The 12,035-nt window shown below is 36.3% G+C and overlaps 1 protein-coding gene across 2 annotated transcripts; it reads right to left on the bottom strand.

Annotated features, from left to right (window-relative positions):
• Positions 1 to 502: 502 nt before the first annotated feature.
• On the bottom strand, positions 503 to 11,254 carry slc7a8b (solute carrier family 7 member 8b). Of its 2 annotated transcripts, XR_010542014.2 has the most exons (12): positions 11,055 to 11,254; positions 9,169 to 9,373; positions 8,910 to 9,061; positions 7,518 to 7,643; positions 6,646 to 6,799; positions 2,953 to 3,076; positions 2,695 to 2,798; positions 2,249 to 2,345; positions 1,717 to 1,866; positions 1,457 to 1,634; positions 1,095 to 1,290; positions 503 to 997 (listed from the first exon to the last, which is right to left on the bottom strand). XR_010542014.2 is itself a non-coding variant. In XM_065277081.1 (11 exons), exons 1-11 carry the CDS (start codon positions 11,173 to 11,175, stop codon positions 1,190 to 1,192), a joined length of 1,512 nt encoding a protein of 503 aa, XP_065133153.1. In that variant the 5' UTR covers positions 11,176 to 11,253; the 3' UTR covers positions 504 to 1,189. The 2 variants fall into 2 exon arrangements, 1 of the variants encoding a protein (XP_065133153.1); XM_065277081.1 differs by having other exon boundaries at positions 504 to 1,290; positions 11,055 to 11,253.
• Between the last annotated feature and the right edge of the window lie 781 nt (positions 11,255 to 12,035).

Here is a 12,035-nt window from a genome sequence, read left to right as displayed (position 1 = left end):
ATGAAAGCCTAACAAATTACAACCAAAACGATCCATCAGAGGCAAAGAGAAAAATAATAAAAATAAAATGTAGAATTATGATGATATGGCAGTATTATTATTAACAATATATCATAACAGCTGAGTCCCTTGCATTTCGTTTTTTAATAAACAATCAAATAAAAGAATTTATCTTAATTATAAATTACCAATTAATATTAGGTTACTAAATAAATGAAACAGTGCACAAAAGTCTTTGGTTATTTCATTCAATTACAGGGAATATATTAAAAGCGAAACTATCAACCACCATCCTGTAATTCTCACTTTAGAAAAATTACATGATAAAAAAATTAAATAAACAAAAATGCATGAGCTATGAATAGTGTTCTCAGTACTTCCTTTTCTCCCAAAGGCTTGTGTGCTTAAAAATCAGTTTGAAATAAAATCTTACTTTTCTAGTCAACAAGTGTTGCTGGTTTATCTTCTTCACCATTGACAGACACTTTCAACAAGGAAACACTGGTTTAGTAACAGTATATTCAGTTTATTGTGATGTCACTTGAATGCAGGGTGTGGACATTCAGCAGTTAGCAGCAGGCACTGTTGTTCTGCTTCAGTGCTTTACTTCTAAATTACACAATTAATCCATCCTGTTGAAGACACATGAGACAGTTTTTTTCCTGCTTGTTTTTGTCCCCTTTGATGCTGTTTGCATTGCATTTATTTTCAAAACGTCATACATGAGTTATTCATCAGATAAAATAAATAGCTTCATCACAAGCATTTAACAATTGTTGAATTAACAATGAATTTCATCTACAAAAAACCCAAACACTTTTAGAGGTCACAACACCAGAGACGAATCAAAGCTACATTTATCCGTACAAAATTATTTTGTAATACAATATTCAGTGCATTTCATACACTGTAGATGGCAGTATTGCACCAATGAAGATGATATCCTTGCTCTTTTCAGCTTTATAATGTCATTGGATAGTGCCAGATTTTTAAAGCCCTAAAAAGCGCATCCATCCATGGAAAAAGAAATGTGGTGATGGGTTATTATATTCATATAGGATATTATTTAGTATAACCTTTGGGTGAATTATTACTTTAAGTCTTTATGTCTCCATGCTTTTCTGTGTTTGGCATTTTCACAGAAGCAGATATGTCAGAAAAGTCGAAATCCATCGATGTAAAATGACATCTACTCAGCAGTCTCTTTTTCCTCACCATCATCTTTTTTGCCTTCATCCTCAGCAGGATACACCACCATGCACAATTTCTGGCCCAAGAATGCCATTTTATCTATGAAGACAGACAACAGCAGGTTGATCATCTTAAGGGAGCAAAGTAGACATTATTTAACAGATGCATGCATCTAGAATGAAACTAAACGTAATCATCTTCCAGTTTTTTATTCTTATTTTATTTGAATTAAACATGAAGATAAATGTTAAAGATATTAGCATACCAATACAAGACCTGAAGCACTTGGGCTTGTTTTCCCAATAGACGCCAATAAAATACACAGGAACACCTGACAGCATGATGGCCAAACCAATAAAGCACACCAAAGGTTCAGAGTATATAGAGAAGATCAGCAAGAATGCCCAAAAAATCAGGTAGATGACCGGCCATACCAAGCTCACCTGTGGAATTAAAGCTGTTAATATCAGAAAACCAATAACACAACTATAAAATAAATAAATAAATGACTATATTCAGACCTACTTTTATTGGACGGTGGATATCTGGCTCTTTAATGCGAAGCACAATCTGCCCAGCCACAGTGACTCCATAAAACAAATAATTAATGAAGCCAACATAGTTGATGAGAGTGTATATGTCAGTGGTGCACAGCATCAGCAGAGTTGATATACACTACAAAATAAACAAGAATACACCTTTGATTACAATACAACATTGTACACAATTAAGGTCAAATTTATAAACATTTTTGTTTTAAAACCCAATATAACAACAAATTGATGAGCGTGGTTTTTAACATTAATGTTGATTTATTTCCTAAAGAAACAAGAAGATGGAGTGGGATACAAATGTGGCCACCCAATTTTCAAAACAGTTAATTTGCAAAATATTATTAAAATGTTATTAGTGGGATTAGAGAGCATTTAAAGGTATAAATATAATTTTTATAGTGATCAGTAATTCTGGTCTGACATCGAAAAGAAAAACATAAGTTTAGGATGTCTATCTGCTTCAGTTTTAGTTTAGATTTATGTATAAAAAGACAAGGGCTCACGGTGAAGATAAGAGATGGTATGGGAGTGCATCGGTTCACATGAATCATTGCCAGCAGACGGGGAAGATGTCCTTCTCTTGCACCGGAAAAGAACAACCTGAGAGTCACCACAACTGTCAATCATCCTGATTAACACATGTAGGGGTGGTTTCCTGGACAGGGATTAACTTAAACCAGGACTAGGGCTTAGTTTAATTAGGAAATATAACTAGTTTTTACAAACATGCCTTAATAAAAACATTGCCTGTGTTCATTTTGAGGCAAAACAAAGGGCTCTGAAGTATTTTAGGATATGTAAGTCGAAGTTGTTTTCAAATTGGGACAGCTCTTACATTTATTTTAGTCTAGGAATAGTCTAATCCCTGTCCGGGAAAACCGCCCCTTAAACACAAAACTCAATGCAAAAACGCTATTCAAACTTAAGAAGTAAATCAGAAAAACGAGACCTTGATGAGGTGAAAAGGCAACCATTAACCCCCCCGAAGGTGGACAGAGCCACAGAAATGGGCATGATCCAGGACATCACTCCAAGCAACTTGTCACCAAATGTCTGAATTAATTTAAAAAGGAAAGACATTCGTGCCAAATACAGATTAGAAATTTGACAACAGTGGCAGATGGGTTAGTAAAGGCATAACCGGATGTATAAACCATTGAATTTACTGGTTGTAATGAAGGCAACATACAGGGCCAGAGGAACTCACCACAGCAACAGCATTGGAGTCCAACAGCTCCTGAGGGCTCATAGCTGTAATATATGCCATGTTCACAAAAATATAGACAAAAGTGACCAGCGGGACTGAGATGAAGATGGCACGAGGCAGATTTCTGTTAAAATGAGAGTTAAAGCATTGAATGAATCTGGTAGTATAGACAAACTTCATTCTTTTATTATTAGAAATTATTCATAAATGACCCGAGAAAAAAATGTTTCTTAGAGGTTGCACTTTTGTAACTCTGAGACCTAGTGGTGTTGGTGTGATGGCTAAGTATCAGAGATGTATAAAGTACTAGCGACCCAGACTTGAGTAAAAGTACAAGTGCTCTATCAAAAAAGTGACTTGAGTAGAAGTTGAAGTGCTCTTTAAGCACAGCACTTAAGTGGAAGTACTAAAGTATTAAACATGCTTTGTACTTAAGTATTGCAAGTAGTTTATTTTAAAATATACTACTCAAGTACTGAAAGTAAAAGTACAAGTATTGTGTAATGTAGTTATTAAAGAAAACAGTCAAAAGTTTGAATATAATATTGTTTATATTATTTCAAATGTTTAAGCTAAAGGACACTTACAATTCCTTTGGCTGTAGCAGGAGTACAAGGACATGAATGTTCAGATAAGTCAGATTAATTTAACTGATATGGCGATAGAGAATTCAGAATTTATGAAATATTAGTCGATAAAATGGTAATACGTAAAGGTACAAGGTGTTTCATTGAATTTAGGTTTCCTTCTTTCACGCACACTCGCCCTTTCTTGCGCATTCTCTCTCTCTCTCTCTGTCTTTCTCGCGCACTTTGGTTCTCTCTTCGCTTCACATTTGTCAACAACCCTGGCTCATATTTGTGAGTGAGAGGTTGGGAGGGGTCGCCCTTTACTATCTCCAATTGGTTCAGACCACCATGTGACCATGATTCGTAACATTTGAGAGTAACGAGTAACTATGCAGCACATAAAAAATGTATTGGAGTAAAAGTATTAAACTCAAAGAAAAAATGTACTGAAGTAAAAGTGGAAGTAGGAGAAAAAAATAATACTTCAGTAGAGTACAGATACTGTCTTTTAGTACTTAAGTACAGTAGTGAAGTAGTTCTACTTCGTTACTATACATCTCTGCTAAGTATCAACTTCCTTTCAAATCCATTGTTTTCTAAATAACTATTGATAGCATTGCCCAGACCAGGGCCATTTTAATGCACAAGCGAAATCCCTATTGGCCATCACCAAACAAGATCATACAATTTTACATGCAGTATAACATACAAAAAACTTCCATCTTCACCCAGCTTTTAGGAGGACAATTTCATATTTTGGAAAAAGTTGTGCTGCTCTTGTCTTGTGCATATCATATTTTCAGTTCTGAAGTGAGCATCCCAATGTGAATAATATTTAGTGTGTAAGACATTCAGAGGTTATCTTAAATTTTTGTGCAGTGCTCATTTTTACTCATTCAAATCAGTGAAGCAGCAGTCAAAATATATAAGCGCTCTTTGGCGCCTCGTGCAGCTGGTGGCGCCCTAGGCCTTGTTCGGCTATGCCTAGATACATTTTCACTTTCTCTAGTTACAAGCTAAGAGTTAGCGTATGTTTGCAAATCTGACAATTTTGAAACTGCAGAGTAGTAAATCTTCATATGCTCTCCATTTAAAGTAATGGTTCACCCTAAAGTAATAATAAAAAAAAAACATTCTTGTGTGTCTTGTGTGCATTTTATAATGATGCATGACAAATACTCACGAGACCCATGGCACCATTCAATGCATTAAGCATCAGGATATAATTTAATATATAACTTTAAATGTGGGGGTTATATGAAATTAAGGTAAATTATGGGCTAGTTTTTATTTTCGGGTGAACTAACCCAACTTTAAACCAACCATTGTTAAGGAGAAACATAAGATATTTAAAACGTTGTTTGTGTTTTTCCTTTTCTACAGGTTTTTTCCTCATACTGGAAAGATATCTGTTATACATACAGTATAGAATTAAAGGTGCCAAAGAACGAATTGAAATAATATGTTAATTTGTTCTCTGATATCTACATAGAAGGCAGGTGGCTTTATTAAGTGCAAAAATGATCCAGAGATGGTTTTACATGTCCATTTACAACCCTAGGATTTGCCTTGAGACTAAAATGGTCTATTACCTTATTTAAAAAGGTCATGAATAATAATGTTGAGCTCTGCTCTGATTGGCGGTTTTTCAGAGCAGCTCTTTCAGTAACTCTGTGTGTGTGTGTGTGTGTGTGTGTGTGTGTGTGTGTGTGTGTGTGTGTGTGTGTGTGTGTGTGTGTGTGTGTGTGTGTGTGTGTGTGTGTGTTTAAACAGACCTTATTTTTGAGCCTGTATCAGATAAAGACAATGAATTTGATGAATAATCAATTGTTTGGAGATTGTTAGTGGATGGTAATTTTTTTTTTTTTTTTTAGTATGGACCTGCAAAACGCTAGCATATAGCAATAACTAGCATGTAGCGCTAACTCAGAAGTCACAACTTTGTTTTCAGCATTGTAACAACCGAGGCGTCATGCTCATTCAAACTGAGGGAGCACGTGCAACCTCTGTTTTTTGAGCCAAATTGATTTTGCATGCAACCTCAAAATCAAAGAAGCGTGTGCTAATTCTGTGCTACATCCTTGTCACTTTCGGAGATTTTTGACGTTTTGATCGTGTTACATTACTTTATTCTGGCAGCAGGCGCTACAGTCAGACGTCATCAGCGTCTGAGCGCGCTCATGAGCTTTGTTGTTGCTGCTGCATTTTGCTATCTGAGGAATTAAAACGTGTAAGAAATGCTCACAACGTTTCCAAACCCCAGTACGGTAATGTGCAGTTAACCTGGTACAACGCCAAAGTTCGCCAGAGTTCACGGGAGCGTGGAATCACACATGTTCACATATGAGGTAAAATTTGATGCAATAATGCGTTCCTCTAATAATTTTACCATTTTGATCATTATTGAACATTAAAATCAATCACGTGGCTATAGCTTGTGTCATTTTCATTGTTTATATACTTTATGGATTTAAAATTACATTCATTAAAATATGATAATGCAGTTGTTGTGCAAAATGCATTAAGTCATTAAACAAAACGTAAATAAACAAAACATGCCATTTCAGATGTAAATATGATGCCAATATGTCATTATTCTGGTTGAATAGTATTTTATATGAAAGTTAGTCAACACTTTTATTTTGGAGGTTTTTGCATGAAGATTGTTCTGATTGTTAGAAATGTAAGTGCCATGGAAAAGATTGAAAGCTCTATAACATATTTTGTTTGATGTCTGTGTATCCACAAATTTCTGTGAGCTGTGCACACTGTGCCCCCTTAAAGAAATTGGTGCATGATGCCCCTGTTAACAGCATTGTACTTAATTTAATGTGTAATTTAATGTTGGGGCGTACATCTCGACTGTAACATCATAGTTGGTTTTGTGTTGAGATTGGCCATGGTCTTTTGCATGCACAAGGTTAACATATGAAGGAGGAAACAATCGTGCTTGAGGCTCACAATATGTCATTACCATGAAAGGGCTTTTATTAGTCATCTATAGGTAAATACAGTTTTACATACTCAGCACCTTTAATGGTATCAAGACAAATGATTAAAACATTTTGATATAAAAGCTTAAAAGGTACGCATGCGTATGTTGTATTTGTACATGACAGTGTACCTGTAGGGGTCAATAAGCTCTTCAGTTACATAGTTTAGATAGTTCCAGCCTCCATAAGCAAAGGAGCCCTGGAGGAGAGCGAGTGCGATGTGCCCAAGTTCATACGGCTGCAGAGGGTGAAATGCATTTGCAGGTTCTAACCAATAAAAATGACCTGGAGGCACAAACAGGAGAGCACTTCGTTTGAAAAGAGAGACTTTGGTTAGATTTTTCAGGTGTGAGTTTGATTAGGGTTGGAGCTAAACTCTGCATGACATTGACCCTCCAGGAATGTCCACCCCTGCTCTAAAAATGGTGCTAAATTGCACTAAAACTGCTTCACTGGCTTGTAATCATGGGGGAATCGGGGTGGTTTATATATCGAGTTTTTAATATGATATTTTTTACAGCAGGATATGGGATGAGACAATAGCGTCTATATCGGTATGATCTGATGTGACCCTCTTTCTTTGCAACATAAGCTCTGCCAGAAATGAACACTGAGGTCAGACATAAGCTTTCCAACCAGCTTACATGATGGGCAGCTGTATGTTTTCAAACATGGTCTTACATTTTATTTTCATCCTACACTGTTTTAATAAAGTTGATTGTGATGCATCACATGAGACTTCAACTTGCATGGGATTTTTGGTCAATATCATCCAGCCGAGGAACCACTTTAAGCGTAAAAGTATATGTCCTATGCACTCAAAGTTCATGGTTCCTATATGATTACGAAGAGCCAGTAAACCACTTTAAGTGCTATTTAGCAACTTTTGTTTTTAGATTGGTCAGTATATATGGAAAAGATTTTTGTCTGTACATTAAACTTGAAATGAATGCAGAAAGAAAACCACATTTATGTACAATATAATAAAAGCACTGATATTTACCCTTGCAGATCTGCACGATGCCCATAATGATGATGAGACCGAGGGCAAGCAGCTTTCCGGCAGTAAATACATCCTGCACTCGTGTTGCCCAGCGAACACTGAAGCAGTTAATCCAAGTTAACAGCACTTAGGGAAGAGATTAAAATGTGTTAATCATCAATACAAACATTTAATCAAATCCTCACATAATGAATCATATTAACCTCCTAAGATTTGGTTTGTCTTTTTTTCAGATTTCTTCCAGCTATTTTGGGGTTGGGAAGAACCAATAAATATAACAACCAAATATTTTGCTTTGAACATGAAGCAGTGTATTTGTGTTTGTGTACAACAGGTTCCAGTTACACAGAATTAAGTATTATGGTGCAAACAACAACAACAAAAAATGATGTCCACATATGCCTTAGGAGGTTAAACATGTTCAGTGGATATATGTTGATCCAATCTACAGTGCATACAGCAAAAATGAAGCAAAAAAGAAAAAATACTTTTGAAAAAATTATTTAAAGATTTCAAATAATACTTCTTAACTGAATGCATTTACAAACATTACAATAACGGCTGTGGATAAAAGAAAAAACAGCCAAAAGATTTAGACCAGTGGTCTCCAACGTGGTGCCTGCGTGCTTCTTTTATGTATGTTAACATGTATTTTAACATTTTAAATATTGTTTAAAAGTTTTGAGTAGACAAAGGAGTAGCAATCCAGAACCCAGAACACTCCAGGACCCAGAATGTCCACCCCAGCTCTAAAAATGGTGCTAAATTGCACTAAAACTGCTTCACTGGCTTGTAATCAGGGGAAAAGGGCTTGTCGATATATCGAGTTTTTAATATATCATTGTGGTAGCCCTTGCTCACAAACAGGAGACCCTTGATTTAGATTTTAGTTCAGAAGATTTATACTTTCAGACATTTAATGTAACCCGACAAAATTAAAACTTCTGCAGACACTTTACACCATGAGTCACAAAGCCCTCGTGTTTTAGTTCATACTGTATTATATATTTAAAATTAAGACTAAACCAATTCCTTAAGGGTAAATGAAAAGCCAATTTTCTGGTTTAAAGTCTTAAATGATTCATGGCTCAGCTTGTAATTATTCAAATAATCTAATAACGATAAAATATAATAAAACGGTTACATCATGTGCAAATAACTAATGCAAATCTGTGAGAAACAAAATGTGACACACATAAACTATCATCATGCTATATTGCAATAAAAAAAACTCATCAACCTTTCAAATCTGCCTATATCTTATTTTCATATTGCACAGATGACTTTTTCCCTTCTAGTTTCAAATCATGATTTAATAAAATAGCTGAAAAGCACGCCAAACGTTTTAAGAACTAATCCATAAATGAAGTGATTTAAATTACAGTTACTCACACAGACAGACTGCAGCAAGCAGACTCAAGGCTTTATCTGAAGGCAAACAGGATGGAAAGAGAGGCTGCAATGCATACGTGGCAAAGGTGAGAGCAATCACAGCCTGGGTAGCTGGATAGATGACCAACAAGGCAACCCACAGCCTTAGGAACCTATTCAAAAACACATGTTTGAATGAGGAAAACACCCCACAATCCTTCTACAAAACACACACACAAGATCAATACAGCACGGCACAAACAAAATAAATAAATCTTACCCAGCAAGCCCGCCAAAGATGTAATTTACATAGGAATAGTCGCCCCCAGATTTTGGGATAGTGACACCCAGTTCAGCATAGCACAGGGCACCGACAGCAGTGATGAGACCCGTTAAAAGCCACAGTATGAGACCCACACCAACTGAACCAGAATTTTCCAAAACACCCTTTGGAGTCACGAAGATCCCGGAACCAATGATGTTACCTGCGAGAACATGGACAGGACGTCTGTGTTTAAAGGTGCATTGTGTAAGTTTAGAATGATTTCCAGACAGAATTAATGTCAAGATAATGTCCTGTTAACTAGTTTACATAACTATATAATGAACTGTATTGTTTAGCCGGTTTATACACTGTGGGTCCACATGGAAGTCGTCTCTAAACCTAAACATACAAACTTTTTTACAGAGTGTGTCTCGTCCCTTGGCTGCATCGGAAACTGCCTACTTCTATACTAAACAGTAGGCAAAAAGCAGTAGGCAAGGCGAGTAGTATATAGTATTCAGCGGGGGAAGAGTACCCGGATGATTTATTACTTCCGGCATGATCCCAAGGTGATCCTGTGATACCCCTGAAGAGTAGTTATCCAACGAAGAAGACGGAGGGGCAATGTTCAAATGCAAATACATCTATTAAACAGCTGTCCCTTTTGGTTAAATTGCACTAACGACTAAGTTAACGACTAACTTGTTGTTATGACAATGTATGCCGCATGATGTATCAACATGGGGGAGGTAGTATGTCCAAATTCATTAATCTTATACTGTTCTAATTCAGTACCTACTGTCACAGTATGCGATTTCAGACGCAGCTGTTGTCTCAGACGATGACATGTTTGGCGGCTATGATATGCGTTTTGAAATTGAGGGGTGGGCTGTTGGTCACCACTAGATGCAGCTGAAATTGACATCCATCACCTTTAATAGAGTCGCATTTGTGTATTTTAATCTTTTTTTTAAAGATTTTTTTGGTCTTGCTTTGAAATTTTGAGAGATAGTGTAAACCAGTATGGTCGGTGACATATTATGAATGTTTATTGTTAATTCCTGTTGACGAATGTAATGACTTTGTTTAAGGGATGTCAAAATGAAACTAGACAGCAGCTCTCTAGAGTAAAAAAAGATGATGAAACTTTTAAAGGAGGTTGCAGATAAGCAGATCATTAGAAATGCAAAAAGCTCCATTAAAATAGTACATAATGTACTGTATTAAAGGATGAGACAATGATGACAGAATTAAATTGTTCCAGATATTAAATTATCCCATTAATACGGATTTTTACATATTGTTTTTTACAGCTGTTTTTGTACAGTCTGTAAAATTATTAATTAATAAAGAAAATTACCAGTATATTATTTTACAGTAAAGATTTACTTTTATGTGTTATTGAGAGGAGCAAAAACTACCATGAACTACTGACATATAACTTATGTGTGCCCTGAGGGAACCATCAATGATCTAGAAAAAGTGAAGTGATGATGTAATCCAAAAACACATACACAAAACATGCATCAACCCATAAACATTGTAACCCGCAGACACATGTTGGTGAGGCTAAAATGTAAGTAAGATCCTGTAAATGTAAGTATTCCTACCATATAAAATGTAATGCGCATTAATAAAATAAATAAAGAAAAAATAGTTGGAGTAATTTGCATACAAAGTGTAAAAATCAGACATGTGGAAACCATTGAATCAAAAATACACAGCGTTAATAATGAGTCTGCTTAGGCTTAAATTTTTAGACAAAACTTTACAAACCGTGGCAGCTTGCATTCAGAAGACACAAACATACTTATGTACATCACAAAGTATGCAACGTATTTACAAACCATATCCTCATCCTGCATAAAGCAAAACTGAAAATGTCTAGTTCTTAAACTTACCAATAATAATACCACATGCACTGAGCAGTCCGATCTCTTTCTTCAGGACCACTGTTGATTTGTCACCTGGGTCTGAGTCAGGCAGTGATGTCGCCCTGGCCCTGGGAGCTCTCCTGCTCATGTTAACAAACCGAGCAGCTCAACTCACTGTACAAGTATTTATATTAAGAGCCTAAAACACTTTATTATCCCACCCCATACTAATGTGTCATGCAACTAAACACACCCACGGTGCTTTTTCCCCAAACAGAGCCAAACCGTATTAACCACTCTGCTACATATCAGATAATCTCACCTACACCTGTTTTCTGCTCAGGCTGGTTTGTTGGTATGTTTTGGTGGTAGAGTTTTGGCCACTTTATAACTGTATAGCTTGCAAAAGAGTGAGCATGCTGCTAGTTAAACCAGCAGAGAACCAGGGACACCACCCAGAAAATGAAAATTAATTCACTGTTAATTTGCTCATCCTGAGGCCATTCAATTTGTACAATGCTTCTTGGAAGTTTGTGAAGCCCTTGAGCAGTTCAGATTTTTCTGTGAACCATGACTTTCTTATTTTATTATCTCCAGTTTTTATATATTACTGTACTGTTCTGCTTTTGGGAATTAGTATATCTACAAAAGTAAGGGAACCCTGAGCTTCATTGGTAAAGTCAAGTAAGTAACAGATACACATTTGGGTGTCCACTCATTGTCAGCTGATGATTTCACAAACTTCTTTACTGATAAAACATCATGCATCAGCAACCCATTTTCAGGACCACACACCTCTGAATACACAACCCTCTAATCCAACATACTGAAGTTACTAAACTTCTCTCCAGCCACAACATCACCTGCCCCCTTGACCCAATTCCCTCCCATCTCTTACAGCCATATCAAACACACTCACACTGGCACTCACACATATCATCAATACCTCCCTGCTTACTGGCACCTCAAGCACCCTTGTTTCACAGAAAGTCCTCCTTTCTATCTCAG

The sequence above is a fragment of the Paramisgurnus dabryanus genome, chromosome 6, assembly GCF_030506205.2.
Source record: "Paramisgurnus dabryanus chromosome 6, PD_genome_1.1, whole genome shotgun sequence".
NCBI classification, from domain to species: domain Eukaryota; kingdom Metazoa; phylum Chordata; class Actinopteri; order Cypriniformes; family Cobitidae; genus Paramisgurnus; species Paramisgurnus dabryanus.
The sequence above is the reverse complement of the archived record's forward strand: the minus strand, read 5'-3'. Positions and strand labels throughout refer to the sequence as shown.

Coding starts and splice junctions, on each gene's coding strand:
- slc7a8b (XM_065277081.1), bottom strand. CDS start 11,175: ATGAGCAGGAGAGCTCCCAGGGCCAGGGCGACATCACTGCCTGACTCA. Junction 9,062..9,168: donor ATCTTTGGCGGGCTTGCTGG/GTAAGATTTATT, acceptor GTTTTTGAATAG/GTTCCTAAGGCTGTGGGTTG. Junction 3,077..6,645: donor GAGCTTATTGACCCCTACAG/GTACACTGTCAT, acceptor TCATTTTAACAG/AAATCTGCCTCGTGCCATCT.